A 25,950-nucleotide genomic window follows, 5' to 3' on the forward strand; every position below is an offset into this window, starting at 1 on the left:
TTTAAGGGACTGCGTTGTTGGCTTCTGGGCAACCAATAAGGAAATAAAAAAGCTGTTTTGTGCTGGCGTGGTAAATCTAAGTATTGAAATATCCACCAGCTTTGAATATTTTCTGTCCCATTCTTTGCAGTTCACCCTAGTTGAGTGACCTCAGCTGGCCCCCACTTGGATCCTTGTCATATATACCTAGTGAGATTTTCTATTACATATAATTTGACAGAAATGTAACATTTAAATCTGTTGTCTAGAAGTGAAATGGTAGGATCCACCCTCTCTAGCGAGGCTTCTCTTCCTGAGACCTCTACTGTTGAGGAGGATGTTCAGACCTTTCCCACCCTTCCCTGTTGTTTGAAGTTTCCTTGTAGAGGATAGGGCACTCTTCCTCACTCTCTAATGTTGTGTCATTTTTAGCTTGCTAGGGGCCTTGAAGAGCGGTTCTCAAGTTCCAACTCTCTGGAGTACTATCCAGTTCTGCAAGGCAGGCAGGGGACCAATGCAGAAGCTTTTTCCAGCAGTACTTGTGCCCAGAACATCCAGACACCCCATCAAGGAATACAGCAAGGTCTGGGAAGATCAGTAATCTTTAACCCACAACCAATATTTTTATTCAAGTCCCCCTGAATCACAGCCACAAAGGACATGCCTGGGTGACTACAGAAGATGACAGGAACTGTGATGTGCCAGACACTTAACACACCCCCTCCAACAGACCACAAAAGCCTTCAAATACACTCCTTTCTCTCCTTCCTGCCAATGCAGAATGACTCACTGAAATCTATTTATTATTTTACAAATGTGTCTCTTATTCCTAACTCTTTCATTCAGTCCTTATACATAGGTTTTCTCTGCCTCTAGACCCATTCCACTTCAAGTATATTTAATTTTTAGATGGAATGACCAGAACTGGATCCCGATGTTCAATGTGATCGTGTACTTATATAATGTTGTTATAATTTTTTTCAGTATTGCTAATAATCCCATTCTTCACTTGTCCTAACTTTTTTCCCTTTGGACCACTACTGCACATTAAGTAGACAACTTAGCTGAGCTGTCCACAATGAAGCTCAGGTCTTTTAAGTGGTTTCCGTTAATTTAGAATCCACTGAGGTGTAGGAGTAGTTCAAATCATTCCTTCCAACAAGCACTACCTTGCATTTCTCAACAATGAATTTCATCTGACCAATTACCTAGCATCTTTCAGTCCCTCTGAAGATCCTCAGTCTTCTGTATTCTAGATTAAACTAAAGAGTTGTGTCTCATTTGAAAAGCTCTTCCATGTCACTTGGATCATTAATAAATATATTAAACATCAGTTTTGTAGAGATCCTTGGGACAATTATTCCTACTTGTCATTTTTTGTCTCTTAACAGGTACCTAATCCATAACAGATCTTTAGCTCATTCCTATGACTTACAGTTTGCTTAACAGCCTCTTGCAAGAGGCTTTTGATATGAAAATAAATCATAGATCAGTGTTCCTTCATCCATTATTTTGTGGACAGGGTCAAAGAATTCTAGGAGTCTGGCATTGCATTATTTTCTTTTACAGAAGCCAGGCTGGTTTGGTCCTTCCATATCATGTTTAATTAGGTGTTTTATAAATGCATGGTAATTATAGTTTCAATCAATTTACTTGTTATTAAATGAGGCTACTGGTCTGCCATTCCCAAGATTACCCCAGTACCTTTAAAGACAGGAATATCATTTACCATACCTGCAGTCTGCTGGTATAATAACTGGTTTTAATTAAATTGCATATTAGTGGTAGCAGCTCAGACATTTCCTTCAGAACCCTTGTAGGAACACCAGCCAGCTGTGGTGACTAGTCTAGTTTGTTCCAACAACTTCTCTGTGACACTATAATTTCTGACTGTCTCATATTCTTATTACTGGAAAATAGTAGGTATCTCCCAAACATTTGCTCTAGTGAAGACTGAACCACAAATAATTTAGCTTACTTAGTGGCTTTACCCTCCTGAATTGCTCCTGTTACTCCTGATAGTCCAGGAGACATACTGATTCTCCCAGAGGCTTCCTGGTTATAAAGTCGTTATAGAATTTCATGTTATATGTTTTTCTGTCTTCGGCTATTTAATCTTCAGATTCCTTGTTAGGAACCAATCCTATAATGAGTTCTGTTTGCACAGAACCCTGAAGTCAATGGGGCTCTGTACAGGTAAAATGATTCTGCTCAAGCAGAGCTCATTGAAGCATCGGGTTCTGAGTCCTCTCAGTGTTAAGCACATGCGTTAGCAGACACAGTTTGTGTTCCTGTGACTTCAGATGTGATAGATTTCCTTTTTTATTTGATATATACCCATTTTGCTTGAATGTTTTCTTGTACCTTGCCATTTATCCATACTAATTATTTCATTACCTGTTTCCTATTAAGTTCAGGGGTACCTGCTATAACACATTTATAGTATTCTCAAGTAGTCACTTGATTGGGGTTAAGAATTTCAAGTTTCCTACATTTTCTACGTTTAAATAAATATTAGTTTTTACAGATACTCAGCAATCTCAGATTACTAAACTGGGCCATTAGCCAAAAAAAACCTTACAGTCTGCACATAGAAGCGCTGTGACATGTTGTTAGATATATTATGTATATTAGAACAAACAAAACAAATATATTTTTAAAAAGCTTCCTAGACAGTTTTTCCATTTCAGAGACATTTTCCCGTATTCATGTGCAGTGTTTTGTAAAGCACTTTATTTCCATTAGCATTAAAAAAAACTCAGGTCTTCAGCAAATCAGCAAGAGACTAATGGCACAAATCAATATCAGATTCTTCATAGCAACTAATATTAGGTCATTTATTATATACAGTGCTCGCTAGCACCACTACAGCTATAGGTCTATCAGTGATTACGTAATGAGCCTTTTTAGGGAGCCCCAACTTTACTGTGGCTTGACGCTTGACAGAGTTTCACAACATAGTGACTTTTTTCTGAACTTGATTTAATTTCAGCTGTTCCTAAGTTACAGGAGTACTTACAAAACTCTTTTTTGTTGTTGTTGTTTTTTGACTAAATGAAAATAATCATTTAATGGGTTTAAGTAGCTGGCCTTAATAGGAATTATACATATTTTTATTAGTGCTTCTGAGAGTACTGAAAGAAGAACACTCATCGCAAGTTTAAAAAACAACTATAGATCATATATGATCATTTCTTTTTAGAGTTATTAGCCACAACTTTTATCCAGTAGGACAGATCCCCTTGGTGAAGTAGTTGCCGTTTGCTCAGGCTCATTACTCTCACCACTACTCAGATGAATCTAAGCCATCACAGTCACTAATACAGCATGTGTGTCAGGTATTTCAGAAAATGTTGGATTTTCTATTTTAAAAGAGTGATGGAGGGATGGATTTTATACCACATACCTGCTGCAATCATTAGGCACACGTAGGAGAATTAAGGAAAGCATGAGAAGTCCCACTCTGAAATTCCTTGCTTTAATATATGGAGAGCACCACTTAGTTTTTACTTCTATGCATATACAAGGAAAGTGTATCTATGTTTACCTGAACATTTCCTTTCTTCAGGCAACAGGGACCACAGATCCATTCAAATGGATCTTCAGCCTGCTTGAAGCTTTGGGGCAAACTCAACCTGTTGGTCCCTGGCATTGTCCTGAAGTTCCCTCCAGCTAAGACAACTTCCACAACCAGGATAATTCAATTTCATTTTTCTAAATTACAGATTGGGTTAAATATATTTTGATGAAAAAGCAAAATTTCTCCTACTGCAGAGCATTGGAAATTCCCCATAATGAAAGTCAACTCAAATCTCTACAAGTCTGCTTCTCTCTCTACTTTGGATGAACCAGATCTGTGGATGTCATAACTCAAAAAAAAAAAAAAAAAATTCAGGTAAACACAGATTAAATTTTCCTATTCTTCATTGTGCTAAGTCCCCAGATCTATTCCAATATGATTTTCAAAGCAACATAAGAACATAATGTAAGACTGGCCATACTGGGTCAGACCAAAGGTCCATCCAGCCCAGTATCCTGTCTACTGACAGTAACCAATGCTAGGTGCTCCAAAGGCTAGGGACATCAACTTGCAAAAGAGGAGACTAAGGGGGGGATATGATAGAGGTATATAAAATCATGAGTGATGTGGAGAAAGTGAATAAGGAAAAGTGATTTACTTGTTCCCATAATATATGGTTTAGGGGCCACCAAATGAAATTAATGGGCAGCAGGTTTAAAACAAATGAAAGGAAGTTCTTCTTCACACAGATACTGAAACAAATTATTAAAAAATCAGTTTGGAAGCTTGTAGAGGACAATATAAAGCATGGCCAACATGGATCTGTCAAGAACAAATCATGCCAAACCAACCTCATTTCCTACTTTGACAGTGGATGGGGAGGAAGTACTAGACATACTATACCTTGATTTTAGTAGAGTTTTTGACAAAGTCCCACATGACATCCTCAGAAGCAAACTAAGGAAATGTGGGCTAGATTAAATTATTAAGATGGGTGCACAACTGATTGAAAGACAGTACTCAAAGAGTAGTTATTAATACTTGCTCCAGAAGATTTTGAAAATAATTACTAGTGGTTCCAAGATTGTTTCACCTAGTTCCTACATGTTTGTGGTATTTTTCGTATTCCTCCTTAGCAATTCATCCATGCTTCCACTTTTTGTAAGATTCCTTTTTGATTTTCAGGTCATTAAAGAGCTCCTGCATGGAGTCATATCTTTGAAAAAGTGCCACTCTCTTTAACTCCTTTTTCTCTTTGATTTTCTTCCCATGGGAGCTTACCTACCTGTTCTGAGTTTGTTAAAGACTGCTTTTCTTAAAGTTCACTGTCCTTATTCTGCTGGTCTCACTCCTTCCTTTCCTTAGGAATCATAAAATCTATCATTTCATAATCATTTCACTCAAGTTGCCTTCCACCTTCAAATTGTCAACCAATTCCTCAATGCTGGTCAGAATCTAATCTAAAATGGATGTCCACCGGGTTACTTCATTCATTATTTGAAACAAAAAAGTGTTCCCAAGTATATTCCAACAACTTATTGGCCATTTTGTGGATGTTGTGCTCTTTCTAACACCTATTCCTTGAATTGAATTGGGACCTGAATAAGCCCCCCTCCATTATCCTCCGTGAGCATCTGACTGAACGATGGCTCTCTGACTGGTTCACTAGCTCTTCAAAAATCATATTCTCTGTACTCAACAATTGTGGAAGCAGAGAATATACAAAAAGATCTTAAGCTCTGCTAATAGACAGGAGAAGTAAAGGATAAAAGCTATATAGGTCTCAAATTTTGGTTCATTGAAGCATGTCTGTGAATGAGATCCTCATTCCCATTTGGCTCCAATAAGAACTGGAGTTTTGATTCTTGTTCTTCTTTATGGCCATCTTTGAGATGAGACTTTGCACTTGATAGAATTAATCTTCCACCCAGGTCCATGGTTGACTTCCCTCTGTGTTTATCATGAATTCCAGATTGTCCAGAAACCATATCACTATTTGTCTCACTTGTGTCTCTGTAACAGAGCCTTGACCAGAAAAAAACTGTCTAGGAAGTGATAACTGTTTTACCTTCTTCCTTCAAGCCAATATGAATACCACCATGATTCTGGAAGAGACCCTGAAAGCATTAGTCTGATAAAAAGGAAATGATTGAAATTGGGGGGAAGAAAGCTGTCATCCATATGCAAACTTGAAGTATTGTTTGTGGATGTTAAAACAGGAATGTTTGAAGATAAGCCTCCTCCAATAACTTATTTAGATGCGTCAGATGGAGTCCTGCTCTGTTTGCTTCTGATTTTCTGAGGTTAGAAAAGCGGGCTGTATTGCTCCAATCTGAACCAGATGATGGATGGCTTCACTCATGTCCTCCTATTCCCATGGGTTACTTGAGATTGGAACTGGGACAAATCTGTTCCTGTGATTCTTGCACAGCTCCAGAGAGTATCCCCTTTGCACAACATACAGTGATCTCATTTTGACTAAAGCTATCAGTACCCACTGGCTCTCAAATTGAAACAGCCCAGCGCAAACTGGGGGTCTAACTCCCGATAGGATCATGCAGATAGCATGACAACAGCAGGAACGCAACTGAGGGAAACTACTGACATTGCCTCAGTACCCTACCTTTTACAAATTGGTATCTTCTGTTGTATTTCATGGATTGCTTCACCTTGCCATAGGAGCTATATTCCTTTCTATAGCACCTAGCAGGAATCCAGATTATAGATCGACTTTTCTGATTACTCTGAATTGCCTCAGCTTTCCATAAAATTTTCCACTGAACCACTATGAGAACTGGGCCCAAGTGTCTGATCTCAAGGACCAAAGCCCCATAATGCTGCATGGAACAGATTTGTATGCCACTATCATTTTCAGGGAGACGTCCTTAGGTTGTGAGATAGACTGTGAGATTTTTTTAGGTTGACAGGAACCTTATTTGCAATACTCTCCACCTATGTCTCCATTGTTTATGAAAACATGCAAAAGCACTTGAGGTGTTAGGTAATAAACTTTGTGAAGCCACCAAGGAGTGTTCATGCGCAAAGAAGAGTGCTGAGGTGATGCCTGCCCAGGCTTAGCTGCCTATGAAGGGTCTGTACAGTTCAGAGGTCACTGATTCAGGAACACAGAGGCCCTGACCACCAGTAGTGACACCAAACTGACTTTGGACTGGTGCACACTGAGGAACTTTTTGGCTTTATACAATGCAGGTCAGGGGGATAGAAAGAACTAAAAAGGAGAGCCAAGAGGCCACGTACACCTTGCTTGCTCTTCCATACCTAGGCTGCTGGCCCCCTTGTGATTCCGTGGCCAGCTGCTGGAGGGAGGATGAGGAGGGGAGGCATAACAGCCTGCAGCAGAAGCTCAGAAAAATACCCTAGACATAAGGCATGGTGACCAACAGCAGCAGCTAGTTATAACAGCCCAATACTTTCTCATTCTTTAGGTATGGCAGGAAATCCCCATCCTTCTATTATACCTTCCCAGAGACCATTAGGTAGAATATACTACACTCTGCCCATAGAGCCACCTGAGCTCCCCAATGACTCACTCAATAAGAAGGGTAAAGCAGGCAACACAGAATCTTCCTTTTGCTTCTGGCTTTCCCTGAATCCTGCAGGGACCCCTGCCACTGTAAATGCATGAGAAGGGGAAGTAAAGCTGAGCATTCAGTCTCCCCCAAAGGTAACACAGCCCTGGGACACTGCTGGGAATTAGAATGACATGTTATTGAGCCAAATTGTTAACCAGAAATGTGACAAAGATCGGAATTTGACTAAGAAAATCTCTGCAGAGGGAGGTCTGGCTGAGCCACCAGCCACTGGGGAGGCAGAAAAAACTGGAGGAATCGCCCTTTTGCCAGTGACTGACAGATCTAATTCTGCCCCCAAGACACAAGCAGGCTGAAGTACCCATTGTAAGTGACTTGTGGGCCCTAGCGCAAAGAAGAAATTAATACTCTCTCTCTCACACACACACACACACACACACAAAAATATCTTTCACTTTAATAAAGAATTATTGAAAAACTCTTTTCTAACATCTTAAAACTTGAAATGTTTACAGTATTAAAGAAGAACCAATCACAAAACCTCCCACCTACATTGTGCTAATATGAAATATTAAGTAGCAGCTTAAAATTGCTATGTACCAGATCCTGTCCTGAAACATGCAAATACTATACTGTATCAAAGAATAATTTGTATATGAGAAGGTAAAAGCAGCCCAAGTAGTGAATTGTGCAACTCTTCAAGGTCAAGGCATTCTCTGACACCTATAATTTTGATAGCGCCACATCTTCCAAGTCTTTTTTCAAGGTAACTGCAAATAGAGCATGGTTTGATCAAAAGTGGAAAGTGTTAGCCTATATTCCAATTATTCATAATTTGACTATCTCAGATGCTTAGACCAAGAATACATTTAAGTGTTTATGCATAATAATGTAATAATGTCTGCAAATAAGGTGTATTATAAGAAGTTATCAAGCTAAATGTTATTTTTACAAATCTTCCAGCTAACTCAGAGAAACAACTACAAAAATCCAGGATTCATGGACAAAACATGAATGTGGAAATGGGTTTTATCATTTCACAAAGTGATAGCATTTAGTTAACCAAAAGAGGATTTTTGAAAGAAAAAAAAAGTTTATTTCAGCTCACCTTACTTTCTCTGGCAACAATTACACCTGCTTATCTATAGATTCTCAAAAGAGTCGCATTTCATTTCAAGTTCCCTAAGCACATTTTACCAAGGGGTGGAGACTGACTGCACTGCACATTAAGTGGTGGGGCCGCTCTCTGGCTTGCTGGATGAAGGTGTGTACCTGTTTAAGGGGAAGACACAGGGTCAGTGCCTAATTTGTGCCAGGGCTTGCCAGGGCTGAGCCCCGGCACCTCTGGGCTTGCTGTGTCAGTTATGGAAGTAAAAAAATTGCTTGAGCCCCAGCACGTTTTTCATTACAAATTAAGTACTGTACAGAGTGATGTTGCAGCACCCACAGAGCAGGTTGTGGGGATGCTGACCCATCCTCCTCCCAGGTGATCAGAAGAGAGGGAAGGCTACATAAGTACATGCTGGGTAGAGGAGAAGCCCTCTTTTATCTGGACCAGGTAGAACAGCACCCACCTCCCACCCATGGAAATGGAGAAATATCAGGTTTGGTCAGGATCTGCTGTGGACACTGACCTAGTCACTCCTTTCTTGGGAGACCTAAGAGGAATTTTTCCCTTACTGCCAAATTGGCATAGGCAAAGTGGGTTTGGTGGGGGGTTTTTTGCCTTACCCACATTAGGTTCAGCCGGAGGGGGGGGGGGGGGCTTAGTTGGGGGAAAACATGGAATGGGAGTTAGGCTATGATGTCGCAACTCATGTTGACATGGGGCGCATGTCCACTGCAGTTACTCCATAGGGAAGGAATACAGTGATCAGATAAATTGATTGGTAAAGGATTTATAGGAGGTATTCGTTAAAGGAGCAGAAACTGGGGAAGCGGGGTTCCAGGGCTCCTATGACTAGCACAACAGGGAGCCAACCCCCCTCCCTCCCACACACACCTCTATAGCCCACCTTAACCCTCATTCGAGGGGGGAATGGCAAGATCCCAACAGCAGGAGGGATGGGCACCAGGATGAGGAAGGTGGAGGGCTGACAAAAGTCTCCCAGGATATACTAAAATAATCATGGAATTACCTGCACTGTATACTCCTATTTGCCAGGCACTCCCAGACAGTTAATGTTGAAGTTGTGGCCCAATTAAACCACATCCAGTGTCTCCTGTCCTCCTTCCAGCATAGCCAGACAAATTACAATTTAGTTTAAACTATACGAGTGAAATCCTGGCCCAAATCTCCCATTGGCTTCAGGGGAAAAGAGATTTGACCCTGTATCTGTTTCCTCCAGACAGCTTTCTAATGTCAAACACTTGTTCACTCAAGAGTCAATTATCCTTTTTAAATGTATATTGCTAGAATATATCACTATAGCAGCAGACTTGTGTTTATGTTTGTTACTTGTTGCAATTAAACATGAGCTTGTATACAAACTGCACAAGGAACATTTTGTATATATAGTTTCTATACTGTTAGTGTGAAGTAACATTCTTAGCAGGCAAAAGTCTTCTGGTAACATTTTATGCTCACCCAACTCTCCTGAATAAAACAAAACCAAGTACTGTATCTTGACCTGTCAGATTCCACACCCATGCATTTTAGCATAAATTTTCCTGTGCACAAGTGCATGCCTTTACTCTTAGTTATGCTCAGATTGACCAATTCCTCTCTCCTCTTGATGCTTTTGTCCTAAAATACATGTCAATGTTTACCATTTTAGCCATAATTTATCCCAGTCATATTTATTTTACTCTTTCCTCACAATGTAATTCTTCTAGACCCTTAATCATTGTATTTTTCCCTTTGAAATCCCTCCAGTCTGTCAACATTTTTCTGAAGGTAGTCCACAGGCCACTATTTTAAATTGCCACTTCTCCAGTGTCATTTAGAAGGAACACAAACTCACTAAGCAATAATGGGATGCCTCTGTTAATACAGCCCAAATTGCATTGTTGTCATTGTTTTATGATGTTGCAAAATTAAATCCAATTTGCTAGTCATTATCACTTTCAAGTTTTTTTTCAGTATTACTGTTTTCACAGTTGGTCCCATACCACCGATATCTGTATTTCAAATTATTTTCCCAGTTGTACTAGACTGTATTTTTCTCATGTTAGATTTTATTATTTCCTGCACATATTAGTAACTTTCTAGGTCCCTTTATGTGATTATTTTGTCGTGACTAATGTTCCAATTTAGTATCAAACTAATCTGCTGATTAAACAATAAGCATTATAAAGACTTTAAAAGATCAAATTCAAAATATCAGTGTAATTATATTTTCTTACTAAACACTTGAGAGAATATTTTTCTGTGAACAAATAAATCACTGGCTGCTACTAAGAAAATAGATCCTCACCTCCATAACCGGAACACAAAAGCAAACTAAAAAGACAGATTCTACAAGAACAAAGGGCTGTGCTTGCAACTGACATAGATATACATTATGCTGCACATTTCTCTATAATTTTTTCAGACATAAGGATTTAAATAATGAGCAGAATAGTATATTGCAAAGAACTGGAAAAAATCAAAATGACTATTGCCACTTGTTTTAACTAACATTTCGGGGGGTGGGAGGGGACAGTTGTTTTCAGGGCAAGAGTATCATAGTCCACTGGCTAGTGTGAATAGGAGTTTTATATATACATAATTTATTTTTGTATTGTGTGTGTGTGTGTATGTGTGTACATAGTTATATATATATATATAACTATGTACACACATACACACACACACACACACAATACAAAAATAAATTATGTATATGACCTTGTATCCTAGAAGGTCACTCAGTCACTCTAGAGAAAAGAAATTAGTAATCATCAGTAGTTGCTATAGCAGCCACTCCCTAGAACGAAGGCAACTACAGCTGTATTCTACAAACAGTGCAATTGACCTCATAAAAAGGTCAATCACAAAAATAAATCCAAATATACAGAATAGCATAATGTCTACAACTATGAATCAAGACTCTTCCACCCATATACAATATGCCATTGCTTAATATCTTATTCAATCCTTATTTTTGTGTTTCATTGTGTAATAATAAAAACATACGTGTCATAACTTTGGATAAAGGCCTTAGTTATCAAAAGTTTGGTGCTCTGAAATGTACAGAACTGTATGTAACATTTTAAAGCTGTGTGTTCCATGTAATTTAAGTTATATGTCCAATTTAGATTTACTAAGAATATTATATGTCTTCCAGAAATCAATTGGCATTTAACATAAAAATCTATCTTATTGAATAGTAATTAAATTTGTCCTTTGGACAAACACTGAAATGTTCATAAAAATGTACATTTTATTTTTTAAAGCAAATAAATTTTCAATTCTGAAACAAATACGTTAAATAATTCTCTATATGAGATAGAAGTGTTTGCATATTATTATGCAACTACTTATAATAGGTAAGAACAGGTTCGGTTTCTAGGTAAATCGTGGTGTATGACTTGAATAGATGATCTCATGAAGCACTACAAATTCCAAGAAAATAGATTCTAGGACGGTTGTACAGCCATCCCTTTACTATGCTGCATACATTAATAGGTAAGAAAATAACTATGTTTGAAGAAAAGAAATAACTTTATATAAGGTCTATTGCCAGCTATTTAACAGGGTCGGAGAGGAAAGGAAACGTGTATTGGCATATCTCACACACAGACACACACACACATATATATACTACTGTACTGTAATATATAATATAGTAAAGTATGTATAATATATATTACATCATATACATGTTTGCGAGTGTTAATTAATCATGAGAAAGACAAGACTTTTTTTTTCTCAATTTTAAATTCAGCTTAACCTTTGTTAGCCTATGAGTACAATGCCTCTGTCTTTTGCACCAATGCAATCTTCATTAGGGTCCATCATTCAGAAATCCAAAAGATAGACATACTAGTCAGGAAAAATATTTTGATGAGATTTTCTCAATATAGCTCCATCTCCAAATGCAAAACAAGATAACATAAGGACACTTAGCTATACACCTTAAGCCCTAGTTTTACCGAACAATTCACTTTAAAAGTATCACCATTGTACTGTATACTTTTCCAAATTTCAAAACTCTAAAGAAAGATAAAACTATATGGTCAACTATATGGTGAAACTGCAGAATAAAGTAGTTAAGAGGAAACAAAATAGTTATTAAAGGATTATTGCATATACAATTTTTCTCCCCCTTAAAAAAAAAAAGCACTCCAAGAAGGGAAAAAAGTTTCAAAATAATTAGGATGATTTCCAATACAAACAACATCAGGAACAGAATAGTATATTGGATGCAGGAAGGCTAGAGGAGGAGAAGAAATAGATGGCTCAAGGGAATTGGTAATAGGATATAGAGCCTTTCATCTTCAGTTCACAGGTTAAAATCCAGCCCAAGCTGGCAGTGACCAAAACTGGTTACTATACAGTGGCTGTTCAGTAACCAGTGTGAAATGAATTGGTGGTCAAAATCCAGTCTCAACCAGACAAATGTTCAGTATCATAAGCTGACAGACAGACTCAGCAGAGAGGTCAAAGTAAAAACCTTCACAGCCCCAGAAGCATTTCCTCTGGTCAGGTTTGAGACATAATGGCATGACAGCACAAGGGAGCACTGCTACTGCTGTACTAGTTTTATGGACAGAGGACCTGAGTTTCCAATGCATCAATCCCAGCACCGATTACTACTTTTTTAATTTTTTTGATGAGAGAGAGAACAGAAGAAAAAAAGTGAACATACCCTTTCTATACAGAGGAAGGAAGTGAAACAAAGATATCCTCCGGTATTAAAAACAAGTTAAAGAGAGTCTTAATATATGTTTAACACAAAAATTAAATGATCACTATTGTTTATGGTTTTTACTTAAATGATAAAAGCCAAGGAATAATTTCAAAAGGAAGGAAGGTAAACTACCAGCAGTGTAGTCCCTACCCCTACTTCCAATGTCTAGGCATTACTGTACATAATGTATGGTCACAGACTCAAATACTTGTGAACTGGCCAATTATTTGTTTGTGGTGTACATGGCAAACTGTAAAAATAGGCAAAGTTACTGTAGATTAATATTTAAATAAATATTTATATTATATTCAAATAGATCCTCTAGCTCCGAAAACAGGGCAAATGAGACATGTCATGAGTAGTTCCTTTAAGACACAGTGTTACTGCTTCCAAACAAGTAGCTAGACAGTGAAGTGATGGGTGGTCTTCAAGGCCTGATTCTGGCAAATGCTTAGGCATGTGCTTATCTTTAATATCATGAGTAGTCTCGTTTATTTCAATAGTTATTTTGATTTCAGTGGGATTACTCTCTGTAATTGTTAACCAGGTACAGAAGTGTTTGCAAGAATGGGGCCTAAATGATGAAGGCATGAATAAATGTACTAGATAGCTCATAAGGGTTAAGTAAGTTCATTATTTTAGTATAGCGTTATTGTACCTATTTAGAGAATTGTGTGTGTTTTTCACTATTTTATTACACTAGAAAAATATAAAAAAAATCCAGAAAATACTAGGACAGTACAGTTTTTATTAGTAGTATGTTCAAAAAAAGTTATCAAAAAAGTTTGGTCAGCAAAAACAGCACTTAAAATTTTAGATTAAAAAACCCTTTATAATTTCCAAAGAATTGCTGGAGGTTGGGTTTGTTTTTGTTTTTTAAGTAAAAAAGTAGGGCAAAATAATAAAAAATGTCTGTATTAATATAATCTTAAAATGTGATTTCATCAAATCTCAAAAGGTAAGCAAAGTCAGACAAGCCTTGTTGTTCTTGTCCCCTGCGAACAGGGGCTGCTAACAGGGAGTTTCGCAAGGGAGTTCTCCAGGTGAAGGAGGAGCAATACAGCAACCTTTTGGGGTAAGTGACTGTCTGTAGTGTGTTTGTTTGTGTTTGAGGGTTACTTGCTGTGTGCTGAGCTTGTGTTTGTCAGTCTGTTTGTTTGTTTTGGTTGTTTGAAGGACCGTGTGCTGTGGCTGGCAGTTGGAAGCTGTGAGCTTCAAAGGAAGGTTTGAAAGCTAGAAGCCTCTGGTAAGTGGCTGAGCCTTAATCAGTGGGCGGGGCATTCATACAGGCCAGGGCTTTATAAAACAGCGCACAAGCGACCAGGGGCTGCTAACAGGGAGTTTCGCAAGGGAGTTCTCCAGGTGAAGGAGGAGCAATACAGCAACCTTTTGGGTCTGTTTGTTTGTTTTGGTTGTTTGAAGGACCGTGTGCTGTGGCTGGCAGTTGGAAGCTGTGAGCTTCAAAGGAAGGTTTGAAAGCTAGAAGCCTCTGCTGACAGGGGGCTGCAGACGGGAGTTTGACAGAGGGAGGCTTACGATGGTTAGGAAGACCCGCAACACCTGTGCCAGCACTGCTACTGTCTCCTCCACCTGTGCCTGTAGCCAGACAGAGTGCCTAAGCATGGATGCCTCTACCCAGATCCTGGTGTGGTTTTGCTATGACTGTAACTTGCAATTTCCACTTACTGATATCCAGGCCGGGGGGACCATCCAATGTGAAAGGTGCCTGCTGGTGAAATCTCTCAGGCAGCAGGTGGGAGAGCTACAGGAGGAGGTGGCTAGGTTGAGGAGCATCCGTATCCACGAGCAATTCCTCGACAGTGTCCATGTGGAGACAGCTGAGGTAGCTGTCCCAGTACACAGGACTGCTGATACACCACTGGTGGAGGAGGAGATGGCTCAGGGTGGACGCTGGCAGCTGGTTACTTCTGGCAGCAGGCAGTGCTCCACCCTTGCTCCGAACCCTCCTGCCGTGGTTATAGGTAACCGTTATGCTCTTCTTGATACAGGAAAGAAGGAATCACTCCCTACAGTAAAGGAGGAGAAGCCTCGTACCCCTAAGGCTGGAGAGTCTGCTGCCACCACTGCGAATAGGAAACGTAGGGTAGTGGTGGTCGGAGACTCTCTGCTGAGGGGGACGGAGGCGCCCATCTGTCGCCCTGACATTTCATCTCGAGAGGTATGCTGCCTGCCGGGGGCCCGTATCCGAGACGTTATGGAGGCATTGTCGAGGATTATCCGGCCCTCTGACTACTACCCCATGCTACTCATCCATGTGGGCACAAATGATACTGCGCGGTGTGACACTGAGCGGATCAAGAGTGACTACAGGGCTCTGGGAGCACGGGTGAAGGAGTTTGGAGCACAGGTGGTATTCTCTTCAATTCTTCCTGTTAAAGGTAGGGGCCCGGGCAGAGACAGATGCATCATGGAGGTGAATGCCTGGCTGCGAAGATGGTGTCGCCAGGAGGGCTTTGGCTTCCTAGACCACGGGATGCTATTCGAGGAAGGACTGCTAGGCAGAGATGGCATTCACCTTTCGAGGAGAGGGAAGACCCTATTCGGACACAGACTGGCTAACCTAGTGAGGAGGGCTTTAAACTAGGTTCGACGGGGACAGGTGAGCAAAGCCCACAGGTAAGTGGGGAACATGGAGACCGGGGAGATGGGTCGGAAACAAGAGGGAGTGTGGGCTATATTGGCAGAGAGAAAGGAGAGTCAGGAAAAAACTGGGAGGAAAGATCAAACCAGTATCTTAGATGCCTATATACAAATGCGAGAAGTATGGGGAATAAGCAGGAAGAACTGGAAGTGCTAATAAATAAATACAACTATGACATTGTTGGCATCACTGAAACTTGGTGGGATAATACACATGATTGGAATGTTGGTGTGGATGGGTACAGCTTGCTCAGGAAGGATAGACAGGGGAAAAAGGGAGGAGGTGTTGCCTTATATATTAAAAATGTACACACTTGGACTGAGGTAGAGATGGACATAGGAGACGGAAGTGTTGAGAGTCTCTGGGTTAGGCTTAAAGGGGCAAAAAACAAGGGAGATGTCATGCTAGGCGTCTACTACAGGCCACCTAACCAGGTGGAAGAGGTGGATGAGGCTTTTTTCAAGCAACTAACAAAATCATCCAAAGCCCAAGATTTGGTGGTGATGGGGGACTTCAACTATCCGGATATATGTTGGGAAAATAACACAGCGGGGAACAGACTATCCAACAAATTCTTGGACTGCATTGGAGACAACTTTTTATTTCAGAAGGTTGAAAAAGCTACTAGGGGGGAAGCTGTTCTAGACTTGATTTTAACAAATAGGGAGGAACTCGTTGAGAATGTGAAAGTAGAAGGCAGCCTGGGTGAAAGTGATCATGAAATCATAGACTTTGCAATTCTAAGGAAGGGTAGAAGGGAGAACAGCAAAATAGAGACAATGGATTTCAGGAAGGCAGATTTTGGGAAGCTCAGAGAGCTGATAGGTAAGGTCCCATGGGAATCAAGACTGAGGGGAAAAACAACTGAGGAGAGTTGGCAGTTTTTCAAAGGGACACTATTAAGGGCCCAAAAGCAAGCTATTCCGCTGGTTAGGAAAGATAGAAAATGTGGCAAAAGACCACCTTGGCTTAACCACGAGATCTTGCACGATCTAAAAAATAAAAAGGAGTCATATAAAAAATGGAAACTAGGACAGATTACAAAGGATGAATATAGGCAAACAACACAGGAATGCAGGGGCAAGATTAGAAAGGCAAAGGCACAAAATGAGCTCAAACTAGCTACGGGAATAAAAGGAAACAAGAAGACTTTTTATCAATACATTAGAAGCAAGAGGAAGACCAAAGACAGGGTAGGCCCACTGCTTAGTGAAGAGGGAGAAACAGTAACAGGAAACTTGGAAATGGCAGAGATGCTTAATGACTTCTTTGTTTCGGTCTTCACCGAGAAGTCTGAAGGAATGCCTAACATAGTGAATGCTAATGGGAAGGGGGTAGGTTTAGCGGATAAAATAAAAAAAGAACAAGTTAAAAATCACTTAGAAAAGTTAGATGCCTGCAAGTCACCCGGGCCTGATGAAATGCATCCTAGAATACTCAAGGAGCTAATAGAGGAGGTATCTGAGCCTCTAGCTATTATCTTTGGAAAGTCATGGGAGACGGGAGAGATTCCAGAAGACTGGAAAAGGGCAAATATAGTGCCCATCTATAAAAAGGGAACTAAAAACAACCCAGGTAACTACAGACCAGTTAGTTTAACTTCTGTGCCAGGGAAGATAATGGAGCAAGTAATTAAGGAAATCATCTGCCAACACTTGGAAGGTGGTAAGGTGATAGGGAATAGCCAGCATGGATTTGTGAAGAACAAATCATGTCAAACCAATCTGATAGCTTTCTTTGATAGGATAACGAGCCTTGTGGATAAGGGTGAAGCGGTGGATGTGGTATACCTAGACTTTAGTAAGGCATTTGATACGGTCTCGCATGATATTCTTATCGATAAACTAGGCAAATACAAATTAGATGGGGCTACTATAAGGTGGGTGCATAACTGGCTGGATAATCGTACTCAGAGAGTTGTTATTAATGGTTCCCAATCCTGCTGGAAAGGCGTAACGAGTGGGGTACCGCAGGGGTCTGTTTTGGGACCGGCTCTGTTCAATATCTTCATCAACGACTTAGATATTGGCATAGAAAGTACGCTTATTAAGTTTGCGGATGATACCAAACTGGGAGGGATTGCAACTACTTTGGAGGACAGGGTCATAATTCAAAATGATCTGGACAAATTGGAGAAATGGTCTGAGTTAAACAGGATGAAGTTTAACAAAGACAAATGCAAAGTGCTCCACTTAGGAAGGAAAAATCAATTTCACACATACAGAATGGGAAAAGACTGTCTAGGAAGGAGTACGGCAGAAAGGGATCTAGGGGTTATAGTGGACCACAAGCTAAATATGAGTCAACAGTGTGATGCTGTTGCAAAAAAAGCAAACATGATTCTGGGATGCATTAACAGGTGTGTTGTGAGCAAGACACGAGAAGTCATTCTTCCGCTCTACTCTGCTCTGGTTAGGCCTCAGCTGGAGTATTGTGTCCAGTTCTGGGCGCCGCATTTTAAAAAAGATGTGGAGAAACTGGAAAGGGTCCAAAGAAGAGCAACAAGAATGATTAAAGGTCTTGAGAACATGACCTATGAAGGAAGGCTGAAAGAATTGGGTTTGTTTAGTTTGGAAAAGAGAAGACTGAGAGGGGACATGATAGCAGTTTTCAGGTATATAAAAGGGTGTCATAAGGAGGAGGGAGAGAACTTGTTCACCTTAGCCTCTAAGGATAGAACCAGAAACAATGGGTTTAAACTGCAGCAAGGGAGGTCTAGATTGGACATTAGGAAAAAGTTCCTAACTGTCAGGGTGGTTAAACACTGGAACAAATTGCCTAGGGAGGTTGTGGAATCTCCATCTCTGGAGATATTTAAGAGTAGGTTAGATAAATGTCTATTAGGGATGGTCTAGGCAGTATTTGGTCCTGCCATGCGGGCAGGGGACTGGACTCGATGACCTCTCGAGGTCCCTTCCAGTCCTAGAATCTATGAATCTATGAAAAGCCAATACTTGGGTGGGAGCCAACCACAGAACATAGAGGTGCTGCAGACGTAATTTTAGGCCTTGGCTTCACTTGGAGATTCACAGCGCTGCCGCGGCAGCGCTGTGAAGCGCGAGTGTAGTCTCACCGCCAGCGCTACGAGAGCTCTCTCGCAGCACTATAAGTACTCCACCTCTCCGAGGGGAGTAGCGTGCAGCGCTGCAGGCGCTGATTACACTGGCGCTTTACAGAGCTGCACTCGGGGGGAGGGGCATTTTCACACCCCTGAGTGCAGCAAGTTGCAGCGCTGTACAGCGCCAGTGTAGCCAAGGCCTTAGTGATTTAACTTTTTGTCAGTGTTTAAACAATTCTTTAACATGGTTTCAGGAAATAACAGAATGCTGGAGTATCCTAGACAAATTCCAAGTCAGGAAATTAAATATGGCCAACGTACATGTTTCCTGTAGTTTCTATTAGATTCTCCTTCATTTCTTGTTCTAATCTTTTGTGAAATATTGATACAGGAATTATAAATGGAAAAAACACCTCTTAGTTCATCTACTTCATCCCCAGGATTAGGGCAGACAAAATGTTGGTGCACACTGTTACTGTCCAGTTTAGCAGTGAATTAAATTATACCTGTGCAATAAACTATATACCCATAAATCCTATTTCAATAGGAAATTATTACTGTTTTTACAAAAATTGTAATTCCTTTTGAGTAGTTGACATCAACAAATTTATATTACATTTAATAAAATACTACAATGAAACAGCACTGAAGCTTAAGGGATTTCCCCTAAACTTACAATAAAATCAAATTTGAAGGCTCCATTGCCCACAATTACAAGTTGCTGTAGAAATATCATTGATGTGTTACAGAAATATTAAGTTAGGAATAGGTTGTAATAGCAAATATTGTAGCTAGGAAAATCCTGTTTTCATAAACATATATTTATTAATAATAGCTGATTGGACCAAAATCAAATCTAAGATGTATAAAGTCATTTTGCATCTAAAACAGAATATTTTTCAAAGTTTTCTATTAGGGATAAAGATGGCTATTCAATAGCTTGAATAAAATGGCCTCGTGGTCTCAGAACAGCTTCTAGTGAACAGATATTACAAATAAATATCGCTCTACTACTTTACTGGCAGTATCAATGGAGACAATCACAGAGATTAAACTACCTCTCTTACTCTTACTGATGATCTCCACATCTGAGGCACATTTGTAGGTAGAATGGAGAAGCTTGCTTTATCAAAATATGTATGGTATATATTCAGTGGATAAACACTTAATTCTCAGGACCACCAATGTAGCATCTTTCAACAGCATCAAAATTAGGTCCGACCCCGCAATCTGATCCAAGTGGGAGGACCCTTGTGTCAGGAAGTGCTCCATGTACTTCAGTAGGAATGTGTGTAGAAACAAGGGTATTAGTAGATCAGACTGCAGAATCTAGGCCTTAATAACAACTAGGTGTTTGGTTTTTTTAATAAATTGTTCCATGAAACTTGGTTTATTATATAAGGAAAGACAAAGTGCAACTCTTCAGTTATCAGCTAATGCTGTTATGCAGCATTAGTACGAGATGGAATATTTTCAAGATGCATTCCTCAACATATCTAAGAAAACTAAACTGGCAGAACTTCCTCCTCTCTACTAGATAACAGCATCTCTAAGGGTAACATTTTAAAAGCAACCAAGATATTTAATAACTCAAACCTCATTACCAGAGTATTTCAGGCACTTAGGAATCCAAGATCTGTTGACTTTTAGCAAGACTTGGGCTCCTAAGTGACTTTTGAAAAAGGTACTGAGGCTTCTAAAGTCATTTCTGTGCTTTTGAAAATATTATATAAATAGTTCTAGGTGAAGAGAGAGAGAGAGAGATTGTTAGGGAGGGAATATTTAAACACATAAATGGCACTTTATTATTTGAGTTGAAAATAAATCTATGAATACTCTTTTCAAGTAAATTGGAATATTAATTTATTGATGTCTTGTAACACTGCATGGCACTAAGTCTGAAGCTTAACATCTAGAAGTAGAAGGTTAACCATGGCTCCAGTCATTAGTTCAAAGATAGCATAAGAAGAGGAGCAAAAATAACTACATTTATTCAAGGCTACTGGACAGATTTATGGAAAAGCTGAATTTAAATACCAGGAAATTACAAAGCCTTCTGTTGTTCAGCTCACAAACACATATCCAATTACCATCAGAGAAATCTCTCCCATCCTTATAACTAAATTTTTCATATTTTTTTTTTAATTCAGCCCTACTCTGTTGAATTGCAGCAAGGTGATCTAGTTAACCATGTCCTTGGTAGCGCATGAACTGTCTGAACTTTACTCAGACGGGGGGAAAAATGAAGGATTAGTATTTGGTTTTCCTCCCAGTTTTACAACAATTAATTCACTTGGAAATTCCATGGGATAAATATTGAAATAATGTGTTTATAAATGGAACACTAGCCATTCTCCAAACGTGACTTAAAAGCAAAACTGGACCAGACCAACCTTGTATGGCTATTTCAGACACATACAGTACATGTCCATGAGCATTTAGGAGACAACAGCTCTAGTTTACTGTTTTTCAAAGAACATTTGACATTAAACTACTTGTAAATAAATACAGAGATAGGTTTTGGTCAAGAAATTTTAGTGCTGCTTTTGCTAAATACACTATTGCTTTTTTAAACAAGTGACCGTTAAAGTAGTTTGCTCCCTCTTTTTTTCCTCCTTCTTCTTCTTCATAGAGAAACACACACAAAATGTCACAGAATTTAACAGGACAATATTTATAGCACAAATCTGTGATTGTGAAGCTGATCATTCAGAAAGAGAAAAGTTTGATTACCCAGACAGCTAATGACCTAAATTCTGGGATTCCATGAAACAACAAATATTGCAAATAAAACAGCTTTCCTCTGGTTTGTACCAGTATTCATATTTGTTGTTTATACACTTTCCTTAATCATATATTTTAACCAAATTAGTTTCGGGATAAATGGAGAGTACTCACGTGATATAATACTGTCAATATATTGTGGTAAATATGGAGCCCAAGCATCAATTGTTTCTTTCCGCCCTGCCTGTTCAATTCTTCTCAATTCTGCTAACAGTAAGGCCTGGGCAGCTTCCCTTACCTACAGAGGGAACCAGAATGTCATACAAACTCAACTCTCAAATAAGATTTACAAATATTTTAAAAAAGTAACGGTAAAGTTGTCCAGCCATTACATTCTTACAATACAAACAACAGAGCTAAGCTAAAAAGATAAATTTACAAAACTCAGCACAGACATCACATACTTATGCCACCAAGTTACTGTTCAGTCCTTGCTTCCCTTAGCTGGGGCTGAGGTTGGGAAGGTCTGTGCAAGCCACATAGCTGCTTTAACTACACCTTGCCTTCCGGAGGAAGAAGTATTAAGCTCCACAGTAGCTACTTTTCCCTGCTAATGAAAAGATCAGCAATACAAGGAGGCCAAGTTAGGGAAGGGGGAACACAAGGGAGCTCACAACTAAGTCCTCAATTTACAGAGCATGATATTTAGCAACAGATCTAAGAAATTAGACCACCTTTTCTGTGAAAGACGTTAAAGGAAAACTAATTTGGGACTTTCTATAACTACTTAGAGAGAGAATTCTATAAAATTCTCTTCTATACTTTCACAAAATACTTTTCCAACTTCAACAACGTTTGAAAAAAAGTTAAAAAAAAATTATTTTTTTAAAAAGTCATTGTTTAAATATGCTTTTGCCCATTTAGTATATAATCTGGACAACTGAGCAATAGAAGTGGAGGAAATCCTTAGAAGATTTTCATGTTAAAGAAAAAAATACTATAAAACCAACAAATACAAAATAATATTTTAAATGTAATTGGCAAAATTTCCATTCACAGATTTCAAAGCATTTAATAAAAGTAAGCATCACCATATACATTTACATATGGGGTATCTGAGACACAGAAGTTAAGTGACTTGCCCAAGGTCAAAGAAGAAGTCACTGACAGAGCAGGGACTACACCCCTTACAGCTAATTCAAGTGTTCTAGCTACCAAACTTTGTGGCTGAGGAAAATTTCAGTTATCTTTAAAAGCGTTTGTGCTTTCTGGGAACATGAACATATTACATAATATCTAGTAATAGGACAACTACTCAGAAATATACAAATCTACTAGTGCTTTTATACAAAGTATACTTCAGGCAGATAACACAAAGCATACACCAATTAAACTAGAAGACTGCTGAAATTCTACAGCTCTGTTCTTCATTTCTTTCTTTTAAAGCTGCACAATTAACTCCCCCGCCGCCCCTTTCCTCCCTCCCCCCCCCACACACAGCAGCATAGGTGTGATGCTAAGGTCAGCTAGTCAGTTCTCAAATAGTAGGTGCCAACCCATTTTCTGACTATTGTAAATGCATTCCAAAAATTATAATAACTTAGCAGCCTCTTGATAGAAATTGAGTTGAAAACTTTGTCCTTAATGAGATTTTAAGCAGATTCCAGAAAATTCTAGATCTGAATGAATAAAACATAAATGTACTGTATATATTTGAAATATATATCAGAGGGGTAGCCGTGTTAGTCTGGATCTGTAAAAAGCAACAGAGAGTCCTGTGGCACCTTTAAAACTAACAGATGTATTGGAACATAAGCTTTCGTGGGTGAATACCCACTTCGTCAGACGCATGTAATGGAACATTTATGTTTCCTGTTCATCATTGTAGGTTACTCAACAATTAAGAAAAAATACAGATGTTAAAATGTCAAAGGAATGTTTATAAATTAACCAGAAAATTAAACATAATATGCATGAAACTGTAGTATGTTTCATTTTTGAAACATAAAAAGATAGGGTGCAGTGAATATGTCCTCCCTGAACCTAAATACTGTTTTTAGGTCTCTGGGACATAATGAAAAAAATTATCTCTACCAGTTACATTTCCATAACTAAATGAAAAAAATTAAATAAACATTAATAGTTTTTTTAGCTTTCACTGACTTCTTGATGCACTGAAGAGCACGTTCACTTAGAATCATAGAAGATTAGGATTGGAAAAGACTTCAGGAGGTCATCTAGTCTAACCCCCTGCTCAAAGCAGGACCAACCCCAACTAAATCATCCCAGCCAGGGCTTTGTCAAGCGGGCCTTAAAAAACCTCTAAGGATGGAGATTTCACAACCTCAATAGGTAACCCATTCCAATGGTTCTCCACCCTCCTAGTGAAAAAGTTTTTCCTAATATCCAAGACCTAGACCTCCCCCACTGCAACTTGAGACCATTACTCCTTGTTCTGTCATCTGCCACCACTGCGAACAACTGAGCTCCATCCTCTTTGGAACCCCCCTTCAGGTAGTTGAAGGCTGCTATCAAATCCCCCCTCACCCTTCTCTTCTGCAGAGTAAATAAGCCCAGTTTCCTCACCCTCTCCTCATAAATTATGTGCCCCAGCCCCCTAATCATTTTCGTTGCCCTCTGCTGGACTCTCTCCAATTTGTCCACATCCTTTCTGTAGTGGGGAGCCCAAAACTGGACACAATACTAAAGATGTGGCCTCACCAGTGCCGAATAGAGGGGAATGTGACGGTACCTCCCATAAGGCTTTATGGAAACATGCTTAGAATGTGTTTTATGCTACATATGCCATGTAACATATCTCTGTAAAGGTTATGATCTACTGAATGTATTAATCTTATTTGTATGCATGTATAATTTTTGTATTCAAAGTTATGAATGTTATGAAAGTTGGCTGTGTACTGGCTTAATTTCTAAATAACCTTAGTAGAGCATTTGGTCAGTTCCTGGAGAAAGGAATGTGGAAGTTAAGTACCTAATCGAGAAACACTTAAAGGACAATGGATCTTGGAATGCTCCAATCCACAAAAGACATCTGCTTTAGGACGTTCAAGATAGCATGTAAACAATGGATGCTACCTGTAAAAACTGAGTCATGCATGGACATATGACTTGCCCAGGTGACTCCAAAACTCCATCTTGGAGCTCGACTTTGCATAGGAGAGAGGAGGGGGTCTCCACCCACAAAAAGAAAGTACATTTAAGCCAGTGGGAGACCCCTCCATTTTGTGATCAGCTGACTAACGAGAAGAGCCATTATGAAGAATCCCCTAGCTACCACCTGAACTGGAACAAGAGCTGTACCAGGGGAAAGAATTGTGCCCAGGCCTGGAAGGTGTCCATTCTGAGGGAAAAAAAATTACTGAAACATCTCTGAGGGTGAGATTATCTGTATTCAGTTTGATTAGACATAGATTTGCGCATTTTATTTTATTTTGCTTGGTGACTTTGTTCTGTCTGTTACTACTTGGAACCACTTAAATCCTAGTTTCTGTATTTAATAAAATCACTTTTTACTTATTAATTGACCCAGAATATGTATTAATACTTGGGGGAGCAAACAGCTGTGCATATCTCTCTATCAGTGTTATAGAGGGCAAACAATTTATGAGTTTACCCTTTATAGGCTTTATACAGGGTAAAACAGATTTATTTGGGTTTATATCCCATTGGGAGTTGGGCATCTGAGTGTTAAAGACAGGAACACTTCTGTTAGCTGCTTTCAGGTAAATCTGCAGCTTTGGGGCAAGTAATTCAGACCCTGGGTCTGTGTTGGAGCAGACAGGCGTGTCTGGCTCAGCAAAACAGGGTGCTGGAGTCCTGAGCTGGCAGAGAAAGCAGGGGTAGAAGTAGTCTTGGCACATCAGGTGGCAGCTCCCAAGAGGGTTTCTGTGATCCAACCCATCACAGGAATAATCACTTCCCTCGATGTGCTGGCAATGCTCCTACTAATGCAGCCCAATATGCCATTAGCCTCCTTGGTAACAAGGGCACACTATTGTCTCATATCCAGCTTTTGGTCCACTGTAATCCCCAGGTCCTTTTCTGCAGAACTGACGTTTAGCCAGTCAGTCGGTCCCCAGCTTGTAGCCGTGCATGGGATTCTTCCGTCTTAAGTACAGGACTCTGCACTTGTCCTTGTTGAACCTCATTAGATATCTTTTGGCCCAATCCTCCAATTTATCTACGTCACTCTGGACCCTATCCCTCACCCCACCCAGCTTAGTGTCATCCGCAAACATGCTGAGGGTGCAAACCATTCCATCATCCATCATCATTAATGAAGACGGTGAACAAATTTGGCCCCAGAACAGACCCCTGGGGCATTCCGTTTGATACCGGCTACCAACTAGATATTGAACCGTTGATCACTACCCGTTGAGCCCAACAATCTAGCTGACTTTCTATCCAACTTATAGTCCATTCATCCAATCCATACTTTTTTAACTTGCTGGCAAAAATACTGTGGGAGACTGTATCAAAAGCTTTCTCCATATCCACAGAGCCAGTTATCTCATCGTTTTATTTCATTTTATTTTGCTTATTTTATTAAATAAAAGAGAAGGCCTATAAACTGCTTGGAATTCGGCTACTCCAAATTAATT

General features: G+C 39.5%; 1 protein-coding gene across 5 annotated transcripts in view; it reads right to left on the reverse strand.

The window, feature by feature from the left end:
* WDR7 (WD repeat domain 7) overlaps positions 1–25,950 on the reverse strand; it is a 344,118-nt gene that overhangs the window by 214,499 nt on the left and 103,669 nt on the right. For all 5 annotated transcript variants that reach the window (XM_054032283.1, XM_054032282.1, XM_054032281.1 and 2 more), the window contains one exon: positions 21,503–21,626. In XM_054032283.1, coding sequence (XP_053888258.1) covers positions 21,503–21,626 — 124 coding nt within the window. The remainder of the gene's footprint in view (positions 1–21,502; positions 21,627–25,950) is intronic.

Source organism: Malaclemys terrapin, chromosome 6, assembly GCF_027887155.1.
Source record: "Malaclemys terrapin pileata isolate rMalTer1 chromosome 6, rMalTer1.hap1, whole genome shotgun sequence".
Lineage (NCBI taxonomy): Eukaryota > Metazoa > Chordata > Testudines > Emydidae > Malaclemys > Malaclemys terrapin.